Genomic DNA, 26,387 nt, shown 5'->3' with positions numbered 1-26,387 from the left:
TGTGTTAGACAAAAGGATTTAAGAGTTTTTCTTATTTTTGTATTCTATAAGGATTTTGTAATAGTTACTTGTATAAGTGAAGTTTTTGTTTTTCTTTCGTTTTTACATTTTTGGCTTCGTCACCCTTTGGATGATGGCCATCACATCTTGATTCGAATGAACTTGTGTTATTTTACAAGACAAGTTGAGTTTGTGTTAGACAAAGGGATTTAAGAGTTTTTCTTATTTTGGTATTCTATAAGGATTTTGTAATAGTTACTTGCATAGGTGAAGTTTTTGTTTATCTTTCATTTATACATTTTTGGCTTTGTCACCCTTTGAGTGATGGCCATCACATCTTGATTCGAATGAACTTGTGGACATTCCAGAAGGTGTGACAACAAATCTTGAGTTTAATATGTATATGAATCGAACTCACCTAAACAATCGTGAAAGATGTTACATTTTTAATAGCGCTCAACGTTTTGTAAGCGATCCAAGCGAATAATACTAAACTAAGCCGAAGACTCATGGATTACAGTTCTACTCTTCTTCTGGCCAACGTTATGCTCCCACCCAGCTGCATCCGGGAGTCTTACTAGCACCGTTAACCTTCATGCTTTGCCTCATTGCATTTGCTTCCATTGTCCTTCCGGCCGCAACATAAATATCACGAAGGAGAATGTAGTACCCGCCTTCATCTGGTTTCAACTCTAACAGCCTGTTCACTACCCTCTCCCCCATATCAGCATCCCCATAAGTTCTGCAAGCTGCAAGCAGTGTTCCCCAAATAACATCGTTGCCCCGAATTGGCATACTACTAATCAATCTGTATGCTTCCTCTAGTCGTCCTGCCTTCCCTAACATATCAACCACACAACCATAATGCTCAATTCGTGCCTCGATTCTATAGTCTGTTTGCATTCTCTCGAATAGTTTGAGCCCTTCATCTACCAATCCCTTGTGTGTATACGCAACTAAAAGGGCTAAAAAGGTGACACCATCCGGTGCACCACCAGCAGCAGTCATGCACTCAAACAAACCAAATGCATCATCGGCATTGCCATGGTTAGCGCATGCTGAAATCATCGAATTCCAAGTGACCAAGCTCTTCCGGCTCATCTTATTGAACAGTTGCCATGCTCGGTCCATGCATCCACACTTTGCGTACATGTCAATCAGCGCATTGCAAAGTGAAACCATCCACAAAAACCCGTTCTCATCAATATATCGATGGATGCATATCCCCGTTTCTACATCAGCGGAATCTGCACACGCTGAGATTACACTCACCATGGTGACTTCATCAGGCATCACTCCCTCTCGATTCATCTCCCAAAACAAATCAAGCGCTTCCCTCGAATACTTTGCTTGGGAATACGCAGAAATCATAGCAGTCCAGGAAACCACATCCCTCTCAGGCATCTCATCAAACACCTGCCGTGCAAACTCCAATTCCCCCGCTCTCACATGCGCAATAACCAAACCCGACCACGAAACGACGTCAGGAGCCACCGCCTCATCGAAAACTCGCCTCGCCGCAACCGGTATCCCTCTCGCCCCATATATATGAATCAATGCGTTCTGTACAAACAAATGGGCGCAAAATCCAAACTTCAACGCAATCCCATGAATCTCATCGGACCCCACAATCGGAGCAGCATCAATTTTCATCCTTGACCGCGATTTCAGCAAAAACGTGAAGGTAAACTCATCTGGGTCGACGCAGTTAAGCCTCATCTGGTTGAAAAGAACCACCGATTCGGAAGGAGACGAGCTTTTAGAGTAGCCACGGATGAGGGTATTGTAGAAGAAAGTGTTTGGTTGGGGCATTTGGTCGAACAGGCGGTGGGCGTAGCTTAAGTCGCCGGCAGGTGAGATGGCGGCGAAACGGAACATCTTGGCGAGGACGATGGCGTGGTGGTGGAGGTCTGTGACAACTGCGCGGCCGTGGATTTGCTTGAGGTGTGTCATGGAGAGGCAGTTCTGGGCCATGTATGCCAGGCTGAAGCTCAGGCTTGCTTGCCATTGTTGTTGCCCCGGCAGCGGCATGGGTTTGTTGGTCACTGATACATTGGTTCGGGCATTAACGGTATTTTAAAACTGTGTTAGTGAACTTGGGATCTTTGCTCCTACAAACAATGATTTTGATTTGCTTGTGCAAACAATGATTTTGATTTGCTTGTACAAACAATGATTTTGATATTTCAATTGATAACGAGAGCTGTTATTAAGGCTAGAAAAATATCATTATATAATTCGGAAATGAGCACTTTTAGGGATAAAGATTATCTTCGAATCCTCTTTGTGGTGATCTGGAAATCAATCAATCGTATCCATTCATCGTACATTATACGATCAATTTTCGTTAGATACTATTTATATTCAATTTTAAATTAAAATTTTAAAATGATTTCTAACCGCACGATGTACGATGAACGAATACGATTGATTAATCATCCGAATCCTCGCAAAGAGGATCCTATTTCCACTTTTAACACACATTGATAAAAACTTTACTAATATATTGTTTTAATGAGTAAAGAATGACATTTTTAAAGTATCAATAATAGATGTTGATAAATTGAGTTTGATTATAATTTAACGACAATGTAAGAGTGTCAATAATAGTTGTCGAAAAAGTGAGTTGGGTTCTTATAAATTAGACTCAAACTCACACGGTGGGCTGGAACGATATATTTAATTGCCGAACGATGTTGATGAAGGGTCTCATACGTTAAGTATTCAAAGGGACTGCAAATGATGTTGATGAAGTCAGTCAGTTTCCTTGCCCTGGAAAACGTAGAGAACCAGTTTCAACAATACAGACCAATACTTTGATGGGACTCCGTTCTAGAAGCTAAGCTCTCAGTAGAACAAATCACTGTCCAACTTAGGATTTGGCCTCAAAATACAGGGGAACAACAAATAGTGTGAGTACATAACTGCAGAACAGAAAATTAGAGGAGCTTCTTCCTCGCAAAGAACATCTTGAGATGCCATAGTTGCAAACCAGCCACCGACAGGCATACAAAAAGCGAAAGGCCGCTAAAAACCGCCATCTTGGAGTTAGTTGATCTATTAAGTTGTTGCATTTCTTCCTCCCTGAAAAACACCAGGACAGGAAAAAGAGAACAAGGGAAAACGGAAAAATGTAACATCAGGTATAACAGAAACATGCCGCCTCTTCTCAATCAAAGAAATCTCAGAATAAATGGGGTCTAATATTTCGATTCAAATGAGTTACTGGTGTAAAAGCATCTAAGAATGCAAGATGTTTGATAGCAAAAAGTTGCAGACTGTTCTACGAGTTTCCTGATATTAAGTGGCCGAAGGAAACAACCATCTGAGTCCTACGCAGAATTCAACGGTATCATTCTAAAGGGAGATGTTTTAACATGGGAAAGAGGAAGAAGAAGCAAAAGAATGGGGAGAGAAAATAAAGTGGAATGGGAAACCGTCCCTATTACTTTCATCTCTTATCTGGACTAGAGCGACAACGATAAGCAATATTGGAAGAATAAAGCAGCACATTCTCAAATTTTACAGAAAACCAATTTAACTTCAAGCATGCACATGGATTATAAGGTGAGATCATATAAGTGAAACCCCACCACATGTGCTGGAAATAGAAACACAAGATATACTAATTACGTACCTTTCACGTAGATAAAACATCTCATCATGAATGGATGATACAGTATCATACAATTTTTTCAGCTCAAGTTCCATCAACTAGCACAAGGCAAAAAAAAATATCAGCACAAGACATAAAACCATACCTTTTGATCAGCACATTTGATGTTTCTACAACGTTAATATACTAATTAATGATGAACGAGATTAACAATATTAACATTGGCAGATTTCAATATCGAATCCTGTTCCTTCAAGAGTGCTAACTCTTTAAACAAGAGCCTTTCTAGCTAACAAGAGACATACCGACTATTATTACATTAGAAGAAGAGGACAGAAAAAGACTTTCCGGTTTTGTTCTTTTTCCTTGGTACTTTTGTGAATCTAACAAGTTATAGAAATCATCTGTTCTTCATAGCATCGATCCATAATCAACAAATACTTGTGTTCCTAGTTTTTGGGTTCACTAGCATCACATTTCCTGATAAAATTCTAAAGAATGGAAGAACAAAGTTTACGCTTATGACGGAATTCACAAAAAGGGAATAAACACCAAAAACAAATATCGAAATGCAGGTATGTACATTGTGCAAGCAGAAGATTGCTTACTTCAATCTGCCCTTTCTTGGCAACATTGGACCAGTCCTTAGCAGCAACACCAGTTTTCCAGTCAAAATCAATCGTCACCGTGGTCGAGGGCTTATGATCCGACACCCAAAAGCAAGCTGAATAATCACCAGTCTCTGCAGCAGTGAACGCAAAATTTCCCGACTCCACATGATCCCCATAGTGATAGTTACTTCCATGAGGTGAGGTTACCTGTTACAAACCCACAGCATCACCAGATCAAATCTCCAAACTGTTCCCAAAAATCCAATTTTACAATGTAAATCATTATATACCCAATTTATAGAAATCAATGCTTTGCCTAAACATTAAACTTCACTCTGAAAAATTCAATCTTTTGCCACATTTGACTCCGAAAGCAGATTCGAAACAGGATTGAACAAAAAAACCCAATTGTAAAATTGGTGATAAAGAAAACCCAGATCATATTTTCAGATATAGAAACAGACCCAGTTCACTCTGAAAAATTCAATCTTTTGCCACATTTGACTCCGAAAGCAGATTCGAAACAGGATTGAACAAAAAACCCAATTGTAAAATTGGTGATAAAGAAAACCCAGATCATATTTTCAGATATAGAAACAGACCCACATACAGAAATGGTTTGGGGATTACCCTGACAGTGAGCTTATGGGAATCAGGTACAGGAGATCCCTCATTGGGGTTGACGACGGCATACTTGCCGACGGTCATGGCGCTGCTCTTTATGTCGTCGGAAATGCACTTGGTGGCGCCCGATTGGAGGTCGAACCGCATGGAATGCGCTACCGTCGACATTAACCCCAGAATCAGAATTATACGAAAATTGATTCGGGACATTTTGTGCGAGAAAGAGAAACCCCGGCCGTGGGTGGCGGCTCCGATGGAGGAATTTGGAAGTTGTTTTTTGGTCGGAGTTTTTGAGCTTCTCAACAAACGGTGGTGGAGATCTGTTTTGTTTGTTAACGTCTTGGTTTCTGGGAGTAAAGCGCTCTTTTGGTAATAAATTTTGGTGGCGCCAATGAGGTGCCGACATGTCAGCTCATTGCTGGTGCTTTTAAGTGGGTTTCAAAATTAAATGGTAATGCTTAGTGGAAGGACTAAATTTTTAAACCACCGCCACTATCAGGATATACTTATAACCTCGATTTGAAAGGATTTACACGTCATTAGTATGAATTTTCGTAAAAAATTATGAATTACAGATTAACGAGGATTGCTGGCAGTGAGACTCAAACATTAGTGAGGTGACACACAAAGCAGAAACTTTACTAACTTAGCCAACCTCAATATGTAGAAATTTATCGTACTAGTATGACACATATGATGTCGAAATTTAGAATCAGATTAAACTTATAAGAAGTTTGTAACTTAATTGATCAAGAGATGGTTAGGTTACATTCTAATTTTTTTTATCAACCCAACAAAGAGTCGTTTATTAAAATTAGGTCACAAATGTCAGCTCATCTCTTTGACAAATGATACAATGATTTACATCTAAATTATAGTGAGAGATTCAAATTTGGGTGCGTAAAGATGGAGCAAACTTCTCTGGTCAACTGAATTAAGTCATTAGCATCGACCATCTTTATAATTGATCCAAAATGTTTCTTTTAAAAAAAAATGAAATAATTCGTGCAAATTTCTAGCATTCAAACTCAAACTTTCATCTTTGTAAATAATAAAATTAAAATATCGGGTTGTAATAAAAGACACCCTCAAAGATTTCTCTTCTTGTGGCCAAAGTATGATCGTTTGGGTACTCAAGAAATTTCAAATTTGCATATTGGTTTTGGAAGGATAAGATTGCATTTGTAGTTGGCAATATTAATGTGCATGTCCCAGCTATAATTGTAAGAAATATTTTTGCAAGAAATACCGAGGATATTATCTTAAAGTTTTGTTGACTCTGTCACCCTTAACATTATATAGCAAAAAGTTTATGGAGAGTTCCACTTTTGAGAGTTTTCTTAGTATTTCTCTATTTTTGCTCACTACCCTCAACTGATGTTATGCACAGTATTTCATTTGTATCATTTTGATGAGTTAAATTTTGAGATGTGTGTAGTCGATAGACGTAAATCTCAAAATTTAAAGTCATCCAATACTAAAAAGTAAAATGGTGAGCATGACCACCACTTGAGAGTGATGAGCAAAAATGCACCCTATAATTAGATACTTGAAACACATTTTGATGCAAACATGTATAACTCTTGTTTTACCAAATCACATTATTGAAATTTAAATACCAAATCACATTAAGCCCACCCCCTCCCTTAGTATAAATAATATCGTTTGTTCAAAAAAAAAAAAATATCATCACATTATTTAAATCCTAACGCAAATGCTAATAAATTTTGTAAACCAAATGATGTGGATTTTGATGATTGAGTTGTTATTTAAGTATTGATTAACATGCTTATTTCTTATTGGTGACATATCATTTGATTTGCAAATTTTGGTTTAGAATTTTGGTGTCTCTAGCATTATCCGGTTTATAATCGTCCTCCTCAACCAAAACACCGTCCAACAACCATACTTAATTATTGCTTAGATTATAATTTTTTTAATGACGAGTTCAGTACTGATATCAATTTGTTTTCTCACCATTTAATGTAAATATTTATTTGTATCAATGTGTATATATCTAGTTATGTATATATTAACTAACCAAAGTTAATGCAACAAATTATCTTATCTTGTAACATTGTCTTTTTTTTTTTTTTTTTTTTTTCTTGTAACTCAAGTGATTAGCAGTATTTATCTACGCATTTTTTTTAAGAACAAAAGTATCAATTTTAAGAGACGCCAAGAGTCAAACAAGGAAGCATTTCCAGCTTGAGGAAGGATCATCCCGTCCCAAATGCACAAACTATTAACATGATGGCCTAAGCAAGTTATAGCATCCGCCGTGAAATTTGCTTAACTACGCATTCGAGAGTTGCAGATTCTGCGTTCGTTTTTGTGCAACTCAAGTGATCAAAAGAGAAAAGGTCTTAGGATGTAAACGAACAAATCAAATTAAGAACAAATCTTGAAAGGAATCGTTGAAAAGCCGGCTAACTAAATTTGATCCAGTCTTAGTCAAGTAACATTTACGCTGGTTACCCCAGTCTTGGTCAGGTACATTTACTCCTGTTACATCATTGACAGCATACGTCTTCTGTAGAATTAAAGGCAAATTCGACACTGCGTATTCATCCATGGAAGATAACAAAAAGCAGGACCACAGGTGATAGGTGTGGTTGCAACATGTAAATAACAGTGGAGCAAGATGGCGAGCGACCTTTAATATCGACGGACGTGGATTAAGTCAGTCAATCTAAGACAGTTCGCTTGTTATTGCCCACTTGCACGTAGTTCGAATTCTCTTTCACGTACATTAAGTAAGTTTAAATTAGAATCGGACGTCGTTTTGTCGAAAAAGAAGTTACAAACTGGTAGGGAAGCTTCCAAAAATAAAGAATTCTACATGTTATATTGATTTGGATTTTACCAAATATAAAAATAGCACGTCTTCTTACTCGAATCTTACATCTGAACAGAAGCAATGTACAAAAAGCAAGAACGCAACACGGTTGCCTAAATAAACCAAAGCTTCCGAGTGCAAGAGTGAATGTTCGTAATCAACTGAGCTACGTACTCATTGAGGGCTTGGTTGGAGGAGGAGGAAGAAGATGAAGTTCGGAAAAGAGTTCGTTTCGCAAATGGTGCCTGAATGGCGAGAAGCATACATGGACTACAACTCTCTCAAGCTTATCATAAAAGACATCCTGCGTTTCCGGAAGAAATATGCATCATCCACACCAATGGCCACGACACCGGCAGGGTCGGTGCTAAAGCGGAGGGTGGCACTCTACCGAGCATTCAGTGGGCTGACAAGCCGACAACGCGGCTCGCTGAGGAAGATGGAGGACGAGGAGATACTTGTGGCTGAAGAAGGGGAGGAAGGGCGGTGGCAGACAAGGTTCTTGATGCCGTCTGAGGACGGAGGAGAGTTTGAGGTTGTGTTTTTTAGGAGCCTGGACGATGAGTTTAACAAAGTGAATTGCTTTTACAAGAAGAAAGTTGGGGAAGTTGTGGAGGAGGCCGAGGAGTTGAGTAGGCAGATGGATGGTTTGATCGCTCTTAGGCTAAAGGTTGATAATCCAAAGGTGGATATTGGAGGAGGAAGTGAGTTGGCAAGCAATGGGATTTCTTCAGTCTCAGCAGTTCATCCAAGTGGTAGAAAAACAGGTAATTAAGAAGCAAAAAAATAAATGTGAACTTTTTTAATTGTATTTCTTTTGGTTTCTTAGTAGATTCCATGTTATATAAAGTTTCAAACTTTATATAACATAGGCTTTAAGTTCAATAGATTTGGGGAGGGAAGTGATTTTCTGAATTTCCCTTTTCACCTTCTGCATTCCTCTCAATTACATAATTGAGGGGAGGAGTGCAGAAGGTGAAAAAAAGGCGCATAAGATTCTTAATTTAATAAGATTTTTTTCTTTCTTTTTTGCCTAATATTTGAAGTATTGTTTTGATTGTGAAGGAGGGGAGGATATGGATGTAATTCAAGAAGTTGAGATGAGCAATGAAGGAGAAATATTGGAAGAAAATGAAGAGAGGGGAATCGAGGAATTGGAAACCGCTGACCGGAAACCCAACAGAGGCACGGTGAATATTATGGGGTTTAAACCACAACCACTAGAGGTTTTGGACCATATAAAGATCAACGTGGTGCCTGAAACTCCTGTATCAACAATCAAAAGCATATTCCAGCCGAATACGAAACCCGACTTCTCATTCAGCAAGAAAGAGCTGAAGAAAGTAGAAGAGCAAATGACACAGGCCTTTAGTGAGTTCTACAAAAAGCTCCGGCTTTTGAAAAGCTACTGGTAACATGACAAAACCTGATTACATTACTCGAAAAATTAGTGCTATGTATGGCTGATTATATTGCTAATGGATGGTGCAGTTTCCTTAATCAATTGGCCTTCTCGAAGATCATGAAGAAATATGACAAGGTTTGGTTGCTTTGTTTCCGATTCATCCATTCAAAATTGAAGGTATTTTTTTCGATCATACCAACCGTGTGATTGTGCAGTTCTCTTCAAGGCCTGCATCGAAGGCTTACTTGAATATGGTGGATAATTCTTATCTCGGTGGCAGCGATGAAGTGAGTGAAGCTTTTCTTATGATCCAGACGATTACTATGAATCCAGACCATTGCCCGTCTAAAGCTTTTTCTTATGATCCATCTTTTGGCTTCGCAGGTTACTAGGCTTATGGAAAGGGTGGAGACTACCTTCATAAAGCACTTCGCAAATGGAAATCGAAGAAAGGGAATGAAGACATTAAGACCGAAAACTAAAAGGGAAAAGCATAGAAATACATTTTTCTTGGGTAAGAGTTGTGCTATCTGAATGACAAGTTCTTTGTTCTTTCTCAGTTTCCATATCTAGTGGACCTTACGCAAGATATCAATGATCATTTTAATGTTGTGTACCTGCAGGGCTGCTCTTTGGGGGCTCGATTTCACTTACAGTAGCCATCATTGTGCTTACGCATGCAAGAAATATCCTTAAGAGTGCAGGGCATGATCTGTACATGGAAAACATATTTCCGCTGTACAGGCGAGTGTGTGCATAATAGTTATCCCATCATATCCACATCTGTGGAGAAATTTAAATCTGCATAGCTATTTGTTTCTTGACGATCATTCATTTTCCCACTTTTGCAGTTTGTTTGGATTCATTGTCCTACATCTGATGATGTTCTCAGGGAACATATTCTTTTGGAGGCGCTATCTTGTAAATTATCCATTTATCTTTGGCTTCAACCAAGGGTCAGAGATTGGTTACAGACAGCTATTCCTTATCAGTTCAGGACTTGCAATTCTTGCATTGGCTGGTACCATCTCAAATTTGGATATGGAGTTGGATCCGAGAACAAAAAGCTACGTAGCCGTGAAAGAATTGGTCCCCCTGGGCCTAGTCATTGTAAGAGAGAGATTCGTCAATAAAACTGATTTACTTCGTTAAAACAGTTTGCTCATGAATCTTTTTCATGGATATATTACATTTGCAGGTTGTGCTTCTTATAATGGTTTGTCCTTTCAACATTATATATCGTTCCAGTCGATATTTCCTCCTCCTGTGCATATTCCGTTGTCTTCTTGCTCCTCTTTATAAGGTAACCAGAGAATAACTTCTTCCTGTGGACATACTAATCGAATACGCTCAAGTAAAACACATTAAAATTTTGTTTGTTTTTTCCGTAGGTTACCCTCCCTGATTTTTTCTTGGCAGATCAGCTTACTAGCCAGGTACTGACACTACTATGATTCGTTTAGCGTATTGATACTTGTGTTGCTTATGATCGAGTAATGTTGTAAATTTTCATTCAGGTTCAAGCCTTCAGGAGTTTAGAATTCTACATTTGCTATTACGGTTGGGGGGACTTCAAAAAAAGATCGCACAACTGCCTTGACAGCCACGTTTTTAAATCTTTCTACTTCATTGTTGCAATGATTCCTTATTGGATGCGTTCGCTTCAGGTGTTCTATGTTCAAAACTCCTTAATTTTTCCTTCATGAAAGTATATGGTTTTAACTGTTCTTTGCTTGCAGTGTGTGCGACGCTTGATAGAGGAGAAAGACAGAATGCAAGGGTTAAACGCGCTGAAATACTTCTCAACAATCGTTGCAGTAGCCATGAGAACAAGTTTTGACCTGAAAGCTGGGATGACATGGAAAATCCTCGCTATAATTAGTTCAGTTGTGGCAACTGTTTTCGGTACATATTGGGACATTGTCGTCGATTGGGGTCTTCTGCAACGAAATTCTAAGAACCCTTGGCTGAGAGAGAAACTCCTCGTATCAAACCACAATGTTTATTTTGTTGCCATGGTAGGATTACAACTTAACCACAATGTTTATTTTGTTGCCATGGTAGGATTACAACTTACAAGCTGACTTCTTCAACCCTTATGGAGTGCCATTCGCTCCTTGTCGTTTGACATTAATATCGAATAATATGGTGCAGGGGTTGAATGTTCTACTGAGACTCGCTTGGATGCAGTCAGTATTAGGAATTAGAGGAGCGCCATTCGTCCATAAAACAGCCTTGATCGCGATAGTCGCCTGTTTAGAGATCATCCGTCGTGGCATTTGGAATTTCTTTCGGTATGATTTACTCCTCAGTACTCAACTCTCTAAAATCGAGCAACTTGAACTACTGTCGACTAATAAGCATTCGATGTTTTACTGAGCAGGTTGGAGAATGAGCACTTGAACAACGTCGGAAAGTATCGCGCGTTCAAGTCTGTACCCCTACCCTTCAACTACGACCGTGATCACACCAAGAGCGGATGAACATGTTTTCCATGAACAAAAATACAAAATATGATAGAAGTGAAAGTTGCAGAATTTTACTTTTTATTTTCACTTTTCTTCGTTTTGTTTGCAAAATATGAGTGAAAAACAGACAATTGTAATTGTTCTCTTCATTTTTGTTTGGAAGACTGAACAAAAAGGAAAGTGAACACACCCTATCTTGCTTGTTATCTAGTGTTAAAAGGGTTTCCTACTTTTTTAACGATATTCTAAACTACAGGGAAAGAATTCAGGTGCACAACGAGAACACCACCACTCTAGCCAATGCGGCTACGTCCACATCTTGAGTAAAGGGTTGAAAGATCAGCACGCAACTTGATGCCTCACTCAATTATTGCAGTTAATTTGGGGGCCATAAAACCTGTGGATACAACTGGATTTGATGCCCACTTAACAGTAGAGCCAGGCAGAGATTGCTATCCAAACAGAAATGGAGGCGGCCACCAAGTGGTTCAAATACTTTATTTCGTCTCCCCAAAAAGGACATCAAAAAATTGACGTCCTCTTGGAGAAAAGTCCTCAAATGCTCATCCTTCAATTCTGAAGATTCTCAAGAAAAAAAAAAAATCTGAAATGACCCTAGAAAGAAGTGAAAAATGAATGGTTCGGATCTAAGGTGGATGATCATGCATCCTTAGTCACCTGATGACCATGAGAACGAGACTCCTAATGGTTGGAGTTTGTCATTCGTTCTATGCTATGCTACAATGAGGCAAGGAAAATAATTTCTGCATTCGTTTTCTTCTCATGCATAAAAACGTGCGCCAAAATCACTACGTGTTACAAATGAACCAAGAAAAAAAAAGATAACAAAGAAGAGCAAAATGAGATTTAGCTCAAGTGAAGTTGTTCAACATTATAAGTTTCAAGCAAATGCTATTGAGAAAACTGCACAACATTGAAAAGTACTACTGAAAGAACTACACAACTTTCAGATTAATGCTATTATGCTATGGTAAATTTCTCCTAGGGTTTAGGATTCCGGTTGCCACAAGAAGCAAAAACAAGAATGTAACACCGAAAGTAATAAGATAAACGCTCTTACGCACACTGTCGTCCTCTTGATCAGAAACGGAGGATGTACTGCAGGAACTGATAGGTTAAACACTACTACAACTGGTCATCCTCCCCTTCGCTCTGCCAGCTGCCTACAGAGTTTGAAGTAGAATTTTCGGCTGTGACAGCACCGGTGCTCTCCTCGTCCTGGCTTCTAAAGTGATTTGAAAGGGACCATGGGCTGGAAGTGGAGCTTGGTTTTTGAAGGCCTTGAATGGCTTTGATTGCAGCAACAGTTCCACGATATATATCTGTGTTTGCCTCCATGTTTGAAGGTGTCTCAGATGCAATATTTGCCGAATCATTGGATTGTGGGTTTGAGTGACCTCTGTCTGGGGTGGTTTCATCTTGTGTGGTTGGTGTACCTTCAATGATTTCTGCTTCCAAAGGGAAGAGAAGCTCGAGATTTGCCTCACATTCACGGACTAGCCTCGTGAGAGGCTCTGTTGTAAAGAAAGGCTGGTGTACGGCTAGTTGCGTGAAACGTAAACGTAACACTCCTCCTGTTCGCTTATCATACTTCTTTAGAATTTTGACAAGCCCTATTGAGCCAGAAGACAGCTGATTTTAGCAATAGATAACGCAGATATATAATGAAGAAACTCCCTGATGCTAACGGTTGTACAATACAGGCTAAATATGGAAGGTGAAAAGAACTAGCTGTTGTACCTGCAAAATTCAACGAGCTATAATTTTTTAGAAGCACCATCTCCCCGTGAATGGTGACAAAGTCCTTACGGATGTCCATCATTTCTTCACTGAACTCGCTCTCTGATGTAAATACTCCACCCCTGCTGCTCCTTTCCTTGACGCTCTCGATTCTTCCTTTCAGTTCCTGTCATTATTGCAGTTTGCAGATGAGAGCAGATAAACCAGGAAAAAAAGGCTTAGCTTCAAGCGAACAAGCACCACACAAATACAGACTTCAACTTACACAGCATTCGTTGATCCATGAGAGAGATCTTAGTTAAGAGAAAAGGTTCTCGACTTTGATGATCAAAAGAGAATTCAACTAGTTGAGACTCGAGGCTCGACCTGTTTATTATGAAAGCTTCCCTTGTTTTCAAGAAATGTTTTAGAACTCTTCTGTGTTCTATTATCACTACTCTATCTCAACAAATCGTTCCAGCCACACACAATCCTTAGCTAAAATGCACTTGCTTACAGATGCCATCCTACTCCTACTCGTGACTATCAATCATCTTAAGATGCTGCTCTCGTTTGGTGTCGATTGAATTGGATAACTCACTAGATTCAAAGGCTCTTGAATGAAGACACAAGCTCCGAATTCCCGACATGAAAGAAACTTCTCCCTCTGAATCCTCTGAATCCTACCATCAACTCGGACAAAATTTCCATTTTTTCGTTCAACTTACACTAAACGTAGTGAGTTATCCAATCCAATCCGTTACTAGACACCAATCAAGGCCTAAGAGACCAGCATAACACCAGTATCTGCAAATCGCTTAACACAAAGAGAAAGATTGAATTTTTCTAACATCCATAACACGCAAGCCAAATCCATCAACTACCCATCAAAATTAAAGCGCTTATATATGTATATACACATGCAAATTCAAGAAAACAAGAAGAAAAAGAAGCCAATCATAATAACCTGGAAACGGATAACGAACTCCTCCTCCTTATCCACATAGAAATCGTTTAACTTCTCCAGCTCCTCATTCAGAATCGCAACGAACCAATCCTGGAGTCCGGCCAAAGGGTGGAACCCACCATCACCTCCATCAGCAGCGGCCGGATGGGCATCTGCCGGCTGCCGCTGAAGCTCGAGTTGGCGAGGGAGGGAATCCACCGCGGCTATGGCAGCCGCGGTGGCAGGGAAGCCCTTGAGGAGCTTCTTCAGGAGATTGTAGCAGAGGAACTTGTCCCTCCACTCCGGGAGCGTCTCCTCCAGGTGGGTCCTGAACTTCTTCCCGAATTTCATGGCTTTTCAACAAACTCTGGAGATCAACTGCTCACATGATTTCCTCTTATATTAAGAGAGAGAAATTAAATTTAATCCAGATACCGAGAATGTCTCTCAAGTGGGAATCTTTGAAAAGTGGGCGAGAGAGAGGTGGGGTGGGGTGGTTTTTCCAAGTACATTTCTTGTTGGTGTGCATTTGGATTTTTCATCCTTACCCGAATACTCTCCAAAAGTTTCAGATTTATGTGGTTGTTTTTACGTTGTTTGATCTTGTTGGTGCGCATGTTCTCTCATCCTCGATCTGCATACGGCATTCGATTTTGATAAATCCGTCACCACGACAACTTTGAATGAGGGGTTCAAAAATGGATAATGTTACACAACTAGGGTCTTTGGATCCCTTCCTTCTAATCCATCAAATCAGGGATTCGTGTCATTGAAATTTGATCTAACGTTATTATAACCTTTAAAATGAGTGGGCCCTTATTTATAGCCGATGGATCAAATTTCAATGACACGGATCCTCTAATTTGATGGATTAGAAGGAAGAGATCTGGAGAATATCTGTTTCCGAATTTCGCAACTCGTATCCCAAATATTCTACCATGCTTCAAAGTACATTGGTGACACCATTTTTTTAGTATAAAAAGTTACAGGTCTTGGTCTGTCATTCTAACTTATGATTTCTCTTCAATCAAAGTATCACCGCGCATCAAACTGTATCAAGCTGGAGACATAAGAAATATTCTAATTGAGGATCCTCCTTGCCAAACTCATCGGGCCGTTGAAATTTTATCCAACGGTTACAATTATTATAACTTTTAGAGGGGCCATCTGTTTATAACCATTGGATAAAATTTCAACGGCCCGATGAGCTTGGTCAGGAGGATCCTCATCCTTTGCTCAAGAGTGGATCTTGATCCATATGTTTTGATATGGGTCTAATGTATCGCACAGTCATAGGTAGGGTCTAATAAGTAGAGCAATTAAAGTGTCCATAATTTGAAAACAAAGTTACACCGACTATCGTTGAATGTTTTATCATGACTCTTTCAAAATTAACATGGAACTTCAAGTTACACATCAAATCTCATCGTTTCATAAAAAACTCTCATCATTTTTAGTGTAAAATATATCGTTGTATAAAAAAAAAAAAAAAAAAAAGTTACTCATCAAATCTCGTTGTTTCATGAAAAACTCTATCCGACTCCTGTTTTGAATTTTCCTCGCGATTCTTGCAGATTAGTTTCCAAATTTGAATTTGAATTTGCATGAAGCTATAAGAACTACAAGTAGTTTTGCATGTTTTCATTGAGTTGTTTACAACAGTAAGCTTCATTTTTGCTGGTATTTGTTACATGATTCGTGAGCATTATACATTGATTGTCTTACGTAAGTAATTGCTCAAGAGGCTTTTGACATTGATTGTGTTAGCTTCGGGGGCTTTTAACATTACCAAGATGGAGGACTACATCTTCCTGTTAGAATCATGTAAATTTACTTATTCCACCATGATAGGTAGTCACAATACGATATGTAGTTTAGCTTGTACAAGTACTTATATGGCAGGTAGTTCAGAATGTAAAAGTATTTATATAATAGGTAGTTTAGATTATAAAAGATTAGTTGAAATCTAAGTTTATGCCGACTAATATTATAATGTGATAGGCAGTTTAGCTTGTACAATTACTTATATGACAAGTAGTTTAGACTGTAAAAGTACTTATATGATAGGTAGTTTAGATTGTAAAAGATTAGCTGAAATCTGAGTTTATGCCGACTAATAGGGTACCTGAGTTGAAAAAAAATAGAAAAATAATATAACTAATAGCGAGGTCCCCAGGAGATTTATAGGTTCCGAAATTTTGGAAATGTCCTAAATTAATTTTAGGAAATATGTGGTGTGAATAGAATAACTCTAACTTTGGTTTATAGCACACAGTTTTTTGTGGAAAAAAAAAATTTGAAATTTTAAGCTTTAAGAAATATTTTGCGCTGGAGTTAAGAAAAATATTGCAAAACCTTTGGATGTGATCCTACAGATTATTAGGTCCTGAAACTATTTTTTATTGATTCTTAAAGTGAGAAAATAGAAAAATGTCTTTAAATTTAGGTTTTAAATCATTGTTTACAAGTGTTTAAAAATGAATTATAATATATTTTGCATAGAAAAAATGTTTTTTGAAAAACAAGAATATGATAGTTTGTTGTTATGGTAAGAAAAATAAAAGAAACATTAACAAAATAAAAAATAAAATAAAAAAACTGAAAAAAAAATTGAAAAGGGATGGATCGGTATGAAGGTAGCGACTCTTCTGGATATTAGTCGCTATCTTTGTACCAATTATCCTCAAGGAGAATAATTAGCAAATGACCGATCGTATCATTTTTTTTTTTTTTTTCCTTTTTGTCTCTTTTTCCATTGAATAGCTATAGTAGAGTAAAATGAGTTAACATATTATATACCCAATTATTGAGTTAAGAAGGAAAAGTGAAAAACAAGGCCTAACCCATGGGCTTGTTATTTCATGCGAGCCAAAAAAAAAAAAAAAAAAAAAAGGCCAGAAAGAAAAAAAAAAAAAAAATTAAGGGGGACGGTTTGGTACATATGCCCAATTAGGTTGCGGGTCGACTGCAGCCAGCCCAGGTCCGTTAGAAAGGTGATGCAAAATGGCTTTGTTTTGAACCTTAGAGTTTTGGAGCAGGAATGACTTGGTGGCTCGGGCAACGTGGCTTCAGGCTGCGACTCCCATGCGTGTAGGGTTTGAAAAATCCCATTTTTTTCCTTCTCTTATTCACGCATATTCAATTCACTACAATTATAAGAACAATAAATTTAAGTTAAATCTATAATTTGAAAAGAAAAAAAAAAACATAAAATTAGAGTTCATGCTTCATGATGAATGTTTCATGCAGTCATTGCTGAAAAAATATTGAAATTGAAACCATGTTTTATAGATTACTTGGATTGCTTGATGAATATTGTGAACGACTTTGTAGTAAACAAGCATTCAGTTCCTTAGCTCAGTGTCAGGAGCGTATTTAACAATGCGTTGTGGCCTAAATTTAACTAAAGGAGAGAAAGAGGGGTGGAGTTGCATAAAGAGAAAAGATAGGCTTGGGAATTACTGTGTTGGTATTTCTCCGTACCTTGTGCCTTTTTTAAGAAAAATAATGGGGTTACTTGCCCTACAAGTAATACAAAGTTGTGCCTTTTTGTTTTTTGTAATTAATTCTTGAATTGTTTCTCACTAACATTAGTAGTTGTTGAGACTATGAATACTCAAGTAATGATTTCTGTTGTGAATTGGTGTGAATGCCCACATAAAGAAAACAACCACATATGGCTAAGGGTGGAAAGTGGAATAATAGAAGTCAAAATTATATTGCTTAAATAGTAGAAGTTTGGTTTTTATTGTTTTGGTGTGTAAGCCTTTATATGCATTAAAAGAAACGTATGCTTGTATCATATGGGTAGTACAAAAAGATGAAAAGCAGAAAGTAATAATCATGTTTTTCTCATTTGTCCCTCTCTACGTTCATTTTTCTTATCTGATACTAGTGAAGAAAATAAACAGAATAATACATGGCTCCTGTTTCACTTCAATCTCTAACAACTCTAATAATATATATAGGTACGCATCATCTGATAATAACATGTTTCTAAATGTTCAAGGTAATCATTATCTTGAATTGGTCAAAACTCCAAAAGACTCCAAAACAAAACTGTCGAACACTCTAATGTTTTAGCACATTCAATCACACATATTAAACATTAGTCCGTTCTATCAACTATATTTTTCTCTTAAGTGAAGCATAAATATATATATATATATATATATATATATATTATATGGCCCTTTATAACCAATTATATCTCGGGATACTAAACCTAGTCAGAAACTATTATTTTTTTTTAGTTTTAGTTTTACATATATTAAAATAAACGGTTAAATGGGTACACGTTTATAACCGCGGGTAATACTCATAACCGTCCATTTAAATTTCATAGGTAAACGGTTATACCTATAACCGTTTATTTATCTAAACGGTTACCCATAACCGTAACTGTCAAATTTAAATGGACGGATAATCACGATTACTCATAACCAATGGGTATTTACACATCTCTAATTCTGAGTGAAAACTGTCCATTTCCCGTCCTTCAATCGTGTAACCCGCATACCAAATACCAATGAAATGATCACCAAGCGCCATCTACGTGAACTTCATCAGCTAGATCTCTCTCAAATCCTATGGCTTTTTTCTTGGCTGGAACGGTTTATCAGATAATACGTCTTGTTTATCTCAAAGAAACAGGCATAATGGAAAAGGCTTCTCAATACGGCTTTCGGGGCAGTAGAGTTTGTTTGTGTTCATTCAACTTTAAAACCCTAGGCAACTGCATGTAAATTTGCGGTTGTGAAATCTTCGTCAATGAATCTTTAACAAAAAATCCAATGGTTGAAAAACCTAGGGTATGCACACACTAGATTACACTAAAATAAAAATAAGAACTTTAACGAAAAACTCCCGATACTGTTTATTTTAACGAAAAACCATATTTTTATACTAAAAAAATCATAGTACTATTCATTTTACCCTTTATTTTGTCCTTGTTAAAACTCAAAGTTTTCAAATCACTTTCATTAGTTTTCCTGATAAAAATCTCATCGTATTTGAAAAGAGGAGACCAATGTCCACATAAAAAATCTCTTTTATGACGAAAATTGCTATTAGCACTTCAATATGTCATCCTCGACTCTTCCTTGCATTTGTTCACTGTAACCATTCTTCTGTGCAAATAACAGCTCCTGTTTTATTTATCACAATAGAACAAAAGTGGATGATCAACCATGGTTCATAACTTCATATTCATTTCAAAGCACTTAGAACGATTCTAAATACTCATTCAACTTCAAATCATTCTAACAAGAAAAAACAAAGCCAGCAGTCATATTGGAATGATAAGGAATTGGAAAGAGCACTTGGAAAAGAAAATTAGACAAAGTTTAGGGTCCGGATGGAATCGACAACGACCCATCGAGTGGAAACGAACAGAGCATTTGGTGATCAAAGTCAATTGAAGCACCAATGCAACAATGGAAAAGAGAAATAAAACAGAAAACCGCATGAGGCGGGCCAGAGTCTATATGGTCTCCAGGGCCTGCAGTATGTCAGCCTTGAGATCTTCAAAGTCTTCGACTCCGAAGCTGAAACGGACCAAGTTATCCTTGATCCCGTACTTGATCCTATCGGGCTGGCTGAGATCCCTGTTTCAAGAGCATAAAAAACACAGCAATCAGAAATCATGGACTTTATCCTATCTGACTTACTGTATCTACAGCCCACCTAAATTAATCAAGCAATATCAATGTATAAATGACCAAGCAGTTGCATCAACGAAAATTCCATTACTGTAAACTTCAACTCAAATAATTTCGGCTAAGTTAATTGGTTAAGCTTCGCATAACAAGCAATAAATGTTGCTATATGTATACGACATGTAGACATCCATCCAGGGTCCATGTTTCCATAGTAAAACTTATTTTTGGTAATACAAGAAACATATTTTTAACCAATTAATGCACCTCCATGTCTTGGAATGCTAAAGCACCTGCTATTTGGTTACAAAATTAACTTCTGACTAAAACCCTGAAACTAGGCATCTTCACACGCTATCTGGAGTGACTCAATATGGTGATATATCAAAATCACAGATCCACCCAATTTATCAGACTTAACCACATAGCATAACAACTTCAAATTTATTAAGCCACCATAAGATGAATTAGAAGGAATACCAGTAAGACATTATGGCTGGCTGATCCACAATGCTCTCACAGCCACCAAAGGATGGGGCAATATATGGGATTTTCAGTGCATCCACAAATTTAATGGTTCTCATCAAGTCTCCATCAATCTGCATAATCAAGGAATATTATTAACCAAATGAATATAATAACAACATACCAAAAAGGGATAGCGCCGAGAATGTTCACCTCAAAACTGACAACACCACCGAAACCAGTCATCTGCCTCTTGGCAAGCTGATGTTCAGGATGACTAGGCAAACCAGGATAATATACGTGTGCCACCTGCCAATAAACATTTTCAATAAAATCTGTTTTCAAATACAAAACAGTGAATCCCAACCTAAACTTTTGTACTATAATCTTTCCAACAGTAATCACACACTGGTAACCTATTTAGTTAGCCTCCCATTAGTTAATGCTACTTAAGTTTATAAACTATATACCTTAGGATGTGCCTCTAAAATTTTGGCCATCCTCAATGCTGTTGAATTCTGTTGTTGTACACGAAGATGCAAGGTCTTCATGCCTCGAATGATCAGGTATGCAGCATTCTGTTGATGAAAAAAAAAACAATTATTATTATCATTTAAGATTACAATTCATTCCATTCTTCAACCATTAAAGCATTAAGTGGGGTATGGAATCATTTGTTGAAGTACCCTACATTCTTAATGGAAGTAGAAATTAACACCACCAATCAACGTGACAACTGAGAATAATAAGAGACGAGAAACATATATAACCCACAAACATGACTCACCGGGTTGAGAGCACCACCCAAAACATGATGCAAAGTACGAATTTCTGAAATCAATTTCATGGAACCGCTAATGCAACCAGCAAGGACCTGAAATAAGATATTGATACTTGCTTAGTCTTTACAATAATTGATACACTGAGTATTCACTCCTTCAAATGATTAGGTTCGACACGTGCTGACTTACATCATTGTGGCCACCGATAAATTTAGTTGCAGAATGCACAACAAGATCTGCCCCAAGGGCAAGGGCTTTCTGGTTGAGAGGTGTGGCGAAAGTGCCATCTATACAGACCAACGCCCCTTTTTTGTGACAGAGATCAGAAACCAACTTAATGTCAACACACCTGAGGAATGGATTAGTTGGAGACTCTGTGAAGAAAAGAGACACCTGTCCCGAAGTAAATTCCACAAACAATCAGGGTCACCATTATTTGCTAAGTTATAGAGAATTTCAAAAAACCAAGCTAAATACTTTCTCACTGACTTTGTGCTCATCCAATGCAGTTTCCAGGGCTCCTACATCAGCAGGGTCAATAATTGTGGCCTGCATAGAGAGTGGTAACCTATAAGTATAAACACTAACAAAGGATCACAGGCGATTTGAAAAGTAACACCTGTATTCTGTTACTCTAGATTCAGAACAAGTAATCATTGCACAAAATGAGAACAGGACAATTTTACCGTGATCCCCATTTTTGGAAGAATGGTCTCAATGAAAATCCTAGTCTTCCTATAGCAATCTGTGGTGGTCACGATATGCCCACCAGCTGGAACCAATGCCATTAACAAGACAGTGCTAGCACACATTCCAGATGCCAATATCATTGTTGATTCCGCTCCCTCAAGCGCACTAACCATCACCAGTTCACCACAACATGGCCTCAATAAACATTCAACACATAGATTCGAAGCACAAAAGGCAGGCTTAAAATACAAAAGAGAATGAAAGACATGCAAACCTGATCTTCTCCTCAACCACTACTGTGGTTGGATTTCCATACCGCCCGTATTCAAAACTTGTTGCGCGTTTCTCCTGCAACAAGTTAAAAGGACAATAAGCCAAAACTATCCAAGAACACATCAATCACCAGCTACCCAATACATAAAACACAATTTTATCGTGTTTTATCTTAAAGTTTCAAACTTTTGCAGCATATTACAAAAAAGTTACACCCAATTATGCAGAAAATCGTAAGAAAATCGTAAGAAAATCTAATAATATAATAAGTATATGGAATGCGTGATTGCATACCTTGAAATCAATGAGGTCAGCCGTTTTCTTAAAGAAGTAGGCAGAAGTATTAACCACTGGGGTTGTAATTGCATCAGTTACTATGCCGCGTCCCAATCTTTCACCTTCACAAAAACAAAACATAAAAAACCCAAATTTTTACTCTCCCCGATAATTATCAAGAACTGAGCTTTTTAATTGTAACATTAAGACAATAATCCAAGCAAATCATAATTAAAAAAAACCCACAAAGTATAGTTAAATTACCAGCATGAATTGCGAGGCTCCCATCGGAGCTCAAGAACGAGGCCTCCTTCAAAGGAAACGCCTCCCCCAACTGTACACCATTTTCAAACACCGCCACCTCGTCACCGCCCGAAATCTGGGCCGGATCGACGGAGATGGCAGCGGTGGCGGCGGCATCGACGGCAGTAGCCGACGGCACCGCCGACACGCCAGAGTTGTGGTTGTTGTTCGACCAAGAGGCGGCGACGATCTGCGCGACGCCGATGTTGCTGCAGTTCCTGCGGGCCTTGGTGCTGAGCTGACGGACGAAGTTCGGGGGAAACCTGAGGATGAGGGAGGAGAGGCCGTGAACCGGCACCGTCGGGTCGACCCGGCCCGATAATCGGGGGCGGGTGCCGGGCTGGGAGGAAGTGAAAACCCTAGGAGGATACGAGCAGACAGCCATGGGTGAGTGATGGGGTTCGTGTTTTTGGGATTTTGGGTTCGTGTTTTTGGAATTTTGGGAAGTAGAGCGAATGCGTTGCCGCTTTAATACGCGCCTTTTCTTTTACTGTAATTTTATGACTTTATTTTTTAGTTTTTTTTTTACTGAAGTTTTTTAGTTTTTTTTTTTTACTAAAATTTTTTGGTTTTATTTACCGGAAAAGGATTTTCCTAGATACGATTTTGTGATTGTGATCGTTAATCTTATATCGTTTGGTCAGTTTTTGTTTATACTATTTATATTTAATTTTAAATTTTAAATTTTAAAATAATTTTTAACCGAACAATATATAATAAGTAATCACGATCACATAATCATAAGGATTCCCAAAATAGGATCCGGGAGGATCTTTTTCCTTATTTACCAACTTGGTCCAGTTGGCTTGATGCCGACGTGGAATCTGACTTTTCTTTTGGTCCAAGACGTGGAATCTGACCAGCAACATGTATTTCTACCAACTTTTTGAGTGGCAAAATTCCAAATTGACAGACTATATTGTTACCCTTTTCTTTTTTCTTTTTTTTCTTTTTTTTTTTGGGTAACCTTGGATATTATCGATGAACATTCTTAATCACTTGAATTATGTTATTTGCACACGATATTGTAGCTTTTGAACTTGTGACTATAAGAATGTTCACAACCTAATGACTAATATAATATGATTCTCACTAAGGTCATCAACTCTAAGTATTCCAATATAGAAGATTCGTACATTGGGTTTCTGATCAGTAAATTTCTAAGGGCATCATACTAGTTACACAACAACATTATAAAATTTCATAACAATCCAATGATCGATAAAAATAAAATCAGGGCATCAAAATTAACCTAAAAATACAAAGTTAGGTCACCTTACTACTATTATTTGGGGGTTTGTTACTTTTGGATTCTCTTTGTAGATCAGTGAAAATAATAGTGGATATTAGGTGCAAATATGTCGCACAAAGAATTTGCCGTATTGTTAGTAAAAGCTAACGAGGAAATCAATCGTGGGTTGAAAATTGTCAAAAATGACTCCTTCCACTCAAAAGATTCAATGCATTCTGCTACCTAGTTTTTCACTTTAATATCGTTTTTCATGGGAAATAAAGTTTTAGAAGTAGAAAAATGGCAACGTCTCTTTATTGGACCCCCGGAAGCTATGGCTCATGGTCCCATTTGATTTTCTTCTTCATTCTATATACTATGATGGCAGCGTAATCGTCTAAATACGCATGTGTGATTTTCGATCATTAATTTTATTAATGGCATAATCGTTTAACTGTTTGTGTGTAGCTCTTCGTCATTGATTTTGCTATTAATCAAGAAGAAAAAGTCACTAAATATGCTGGTGGTACATCGTCCAAATGCACGCGTGTGATTTTTAGTCATTGGTGCATATACCAACTCCAGTGCATCAATGGTGTGACTCACCCGGCACATAGACCCTAAATATAGAAAGATGTTATCAAATCCTAGACATTATTTGTTCAAACTTTAACAGTTTACACCGTAAACAAATTGGGTAGTAAAATGAGAAAAGGTAGTGGAGTGCAATAGTAGGAGCCACTTCTATGTGTTTTGTAGGACTTTTCAAAAATATTTTCACCAGAAACGTTTTTAGTCATTTTAAAAGGACTTCCACACGAGCCCAAATGCTAAATAAAAATCTCCTCATATCCGAAAAGAGGAACTTCAGACCAACGTGCACACGACAAGTACAAAAAATTGAACAGAGCATTTGGTGATCAAAGTCAATTGAAGCACCAATGCAACAATGGACATGGGAAATAAAACAGAAAACCGCATATGAGGTAGACCACAATCTATATGGTCTCCAGGGCCTGCAGTATATCATCGTTGAGATCTTCAAAGTCTTCGACTCCGAAGCTGAAACGGACCAAGTTATCCTTCATCCCGTACTTGATCCTATCTGACTGGCTGAGATCCCTGTTTCAAGAGCATCAAAACACAGCAATCAGAAGAAATCATTGGCTTTTTACTGTATCTACAGCCTGCCTAAATTAATCAAGCGAAATCAATGTATAAACGACCAAGCGGTTTCATCAACGAAAAATCCATTACCGTAAACTTCAACTTGAACAATTTCGGCTAGGTTAATTGGTTAAGCTTCGCATAACAAGCTTTAAATGTTGCCCTCGAATACGACATGTAGACATCTATCCAGGGCACACCATGTTTCTATAGTAACAATTTTTCTTTTACTACCATGTCTAGAATTGCCAAAGCACCTGCTATTTGGTTACGAAATTCATCTCCGACTAAAACCCTGAACGTAGGCACCTTCACGTAGTATCTGGTGTGACTCGATATGGTGATATGTCAAGATCACAGATCTACCCAATTTATCAGACTCAACTGTTGAATAAGAAGAGTATCCAAGATAACTCTAATGATCCCAAGAAGAAGAAAAATAGAGCACACTCTTAAAGAAATCTCACAAAACAAACTAATTAGCAAAGCTTTTCTTATTTAGCTCTAGGCTTTGTTTTTCCTTGGATGATATACAATGCTTGGGGACTTGGGTATTTATAGCAAACCAAATGAAAGCTACACCACACACTTAATTAAACTAAGATTTCCAACTACCACACAAAACACATTAATTGCACCTAATTATGTTGTTTTCCACACAACCTTACCTAACTTTGCAATTGTAAGCAATTACATCATCAAACTAGATATGGATTTGGGCTTTAGATTGGGTTGTGGATTACTTATTGTTTTGGGTTGACATTGATTCTCAACAATCCCCCTCAATGTCAGCTCTCATTCTTTGCACTGTGCTTAGTAAACAGCGAAAAATTTCGAGCTTGCCTGTACTCAAACTTTTTGTGAACAAGTCCGCAACTTGATCATTTGTCTTGACCTATCTCATCTCAATCTCTTCTTGCAGAACCTTTTCTCTGATAAAGTGGTAATGTACCTCCACATGCTTAGTTCTTGCATGAAAGACTGGATTTTCCGCCAAGCGAATGACCGATTGGTTATCACAGTACAATGGTACTGGATAATCTATTGGTTGATGTAGATCACTCATCAACTGTACCAGCCATGGATTCTCTTGAGCTGCCATTGCTGCTGCTCTATACTCTGCTTCTGTGGTTGACAAAGATACCGTTGGCTGTCTCTTGCTACACCAAGAGATGGTTCCAGAACCAAGCTTAAACACATACCCAGTTGTTGATCTCCTGGTGTCATGATCTCCCGCATAGTCAGCATCACAGTAACCAACTAACTTGCAGTCTTCACCTTTCTTGTACAAAAG

At 38.0% G+C, this 26,387-nt stretch overlaps 5 protein-coding genes and 1 pseudogene across 6 annotated transcripts in view; 1 reads left to right on the top strand and 5 right to left on the bottom strand.

The window, feature by feature from the left end:
• Positions 1 to 372: 372 nt before the first annotated feature.
• Positions 373 to 2,250, bottom strand: LOC137738746 (pentatricopeptide repeat-containing protein At2g20540). The gene has a single exon (XM_068478223.2). The coding sequence runs from the start codon at positions 2,029 to 2,031 to the stop codon at positions 544 to 546; it is 1,488 nt and encodes a 495-aa protein (XP_068334324.2). The 5' UTR covers positions 2,032 to 2,250; the 3' UTR covers positions 373 to 543.
• Positions 2,251 to 2,745: 495 nt separating this feature from the next.
• LOC137740318 (transmembrane emp24 domain-containing protein p24delta9) lies at positions 2,746 to 5,216 on the bottom strand. Its single transcript, XM_068480178.2, has 4 exons — positions 4,858 to 5,216; positions 4,225 to 4,434; positions 3,638 to 3,714; positions 2,746 to 3,084 (listed from the first exon to the last, which is right to left on the bottom strand). The coding sequence occupies exons 1-4, from the start codon at positions 5,059 to 5,061 to the stop codon at positions 2,940 to 2,942; spliced, it is 636 nt and encodes a 211-aa protein (XP_068336279.1). The 5' UTR covers positions 5,062 to 5,216; the 3' UTR covers positions 2,746 to 2,939.
• A 2,512-nt stretch (positions 5,217 to 7,728) lies between these two features.
• Positions 7,729 to 11,801, top strand: LOC137740033 (phosphate transporter PHO1 homolog 9). The gene is made up of 13 exons (XM_068479821.2): positions 7,729 to 8,457; positions 8,756 to 9,101; positions 9,182 to 9,230; positions 9,311 to 9,382; positions 9,480 to 9,609; positions 9,719 to 9,839; positions 9,947 to 10,205; positions 10,294 to 10,398; positions 10,487 to 10,531; positions 10,613 to 10,762; positions 10,835 to 11,113; positions 11,250 to 11,389; positions 11,479 to 11,801. The coding sequence occupies exons 1-13, from the start codon at positions 7,899 to 7,901 to the stop codon at positions 11,576 to 11,578; spliced, it is 2,355 nt and encodes a 784-aa protein (XP_068335922.2). The 5' UTR covers positions 7,729 to 7,898; the 3' UTR covers positions 11,579 to 11,801.
• A 605-nt stretch (positions 11,802 to 12,406) lies between these two features.
• SPX4 (SPX domain-containing protein 4) lies at positions 12,407 to 14,966 on the bottom strand. Its single transcript, XM_068479820.2, has 3 exons — positions 14,271 to 14,966; positions 13,325 to 13,490; positions 12,407 to 13,197 (listed from the first exon to the last, which is right to left on the bottom strand). The coding sequence occupies exons 1-3, from the start codon at positions 14,598 to 14,600 to the stop codon at positions 12,710 to 12,712; spliced, it is 984 nt and encodes a 327-aa protein (XP_068335921.1). The 5' UTR covers positions 14,601 to 14,966; the 3' UTR covers positions 12,407 to 12,709.
• A 4,494-nt stretch (positions 14,967 to 19,460) lies between these two features.
• Positions 19,461 to 23,195, bottom strand: LOC137739205 (cystathionine gamma-synthase 1, chloroplastic). Its single transcript, XM_068478752.2, has 11 exons — positions 22,657 to 23,195; positions 22,411 to 22,514; positions 22,118 to 22,191; positions 21,840 to 22,008; positions 21,643 to 21,702; positions 21,343 to 21,546; positions 21,159 to 21,245; positions 20,842 to 20,949; positions 20,585 to 20,680; positions 20,387 to 20,505; positions 19,461 to 19,855 (listed from the first exon to the last, which is right to left on the bottom strand). The coding sequence occupies exons 1-11, from the start codon at positions 23,078 to 23,080 to the stop codon at positions 19,732 to 19,734; spliced, it is 1,569 nt and encodes a 522-aa protein (XP_068334853.2). The 5' UTR covers positions 23,081 to 23,195; the 3' UTR covers positions 19,461 to 19,731.
• A 1,520-nt stretch (positions 23,196 to 24,715) lies between these two features.
• The window catches only part of LOC137739323 (cystathionine gamma-synthase 1, chloroplastic-like), a 7,617-nt pseudogene continuing 5,945 nt past the window's right edge, over positions 24,716 to 26,387 (bottom strand). The window contains exon 8 of the transcript XR_015966823.1: positions 24,716 to 25,048. The product of XR_015966823.1 is annotated as a cystathionine gamma-synthase 1, chloroplastic-like (transcript). The remainder of the gene's footprint in view (positions 25,049 to 26,387) is intronic.

Source organism: Pyrus communis, chromosome 9 (genome assembly GCF_041283825.1).
Source record: "Pyrus communis isolate YQ-2024b chromosome 9, ASM4128382v1, whole genome shotgun sequence".
Taxonomy (NCBI): Eukaryota; Viridiplantae; Streptophyta; class Magnoliopsida; order Rosales; family Rosaceae; genus Pyrus; species Pyrus communis.
The sequence above is the reverse complement of the archived record's forward strand: the minus strand, read 5'-3'. Positions and strand labels throughout refer to the sequence as shown.

Bases quoted from the DNA above. Each gene is read 5' to 3' on its own strand.
- LOC137738746 (XM_068478223.2), bottom strand. From the start codon at position 2,031: ATGCCGCTGCCGGGGCAACAACAATGGCAAGCAAGCCTGAGCTTCAGC.
- LOC137739205 (XM_068478752.2), bottom strand. From the start codon at position 23,080: ATGGCTGTCTGCTCGTATCCTCCTAGGGTTTTCACTTCCTCCCAGCCC. The intron at 22,515-22,656 runs GTAATTTAACTA...GTTTTTGTGAAG, and splicing joins GAGCCTCGCAATTCATGCTG to GTGAAAGATTGGGACGCGGC. The intron at 20,681-20,841 runs GTATATAGTTTA...GTTTATTGGCAG, and splicing joins TTTTAGAGGCACATCCTAAG to GTGGCACACGTATATTATCC.
- LOC137740318 (XM_068480178.2), bottom strand. From the start codon at position 5,061: ATGTCCCGAATCAATTTTCGTATAATTCTGATTCTGGGGTTAATGTCG. The intron at 4,435-4,857 runs GTAATCCCCAAA...GGTTTGTAACAG, and splicing joins CCCATAAGCTCACTGTCAGG to GTAACCTCACCTCATGGAAG. The intron at 3,715-4,224 runs GTAAGCAATCTT...GCCTTGTGCTAG, and splicing joins CCAAGAAAGGGCAGATTGAA to TTGATGGAACTTGAGCTGAA.
- LOC137740033 (XM_068479821.2), top strand. From the start codon at position 7,899: ATGAAGTTCGGAAAAGAGTTCGTTTCGCAAATGGTGCCTGAATGGCGA. The intron at 8,458-8,755 runs GTAATTAAGAAG...TTGATTGTGAAG, and splicing joins TCCAAGTGGTAGAAAAACAG to GAGGGGAGGATATGGATGTA. The intron at 9,231-9,310 runs GTTTGGTTGCTT...GTGATTGTGCAG, and splicing joins TCATGAAGAAATATGACAAG to TTCTCTTCAAGGCCTGCATC.
- SPX4 (XM_068479820.2), bottom strand. From the start codon at position 14,600: ATGAAATTCGGGAAGAAGTTCAGGACCCACCTGGAGGAGACGCTCCCG. The intron at 13,491-14,270 runs GTTATTATGATT...CAATAATGACAG, and splicing joins AGTTCGTTATCCGTTTCCAG to GAACTGAAAGGAAGAATCGA. The intron at 13,198-13,324 runs GTACAACAGCTA...CTGGCTCAATAG, and splicing joins TAGCTCGTTGAATTTTGCAG to GGCTTGTCAAAATTCTAAAG.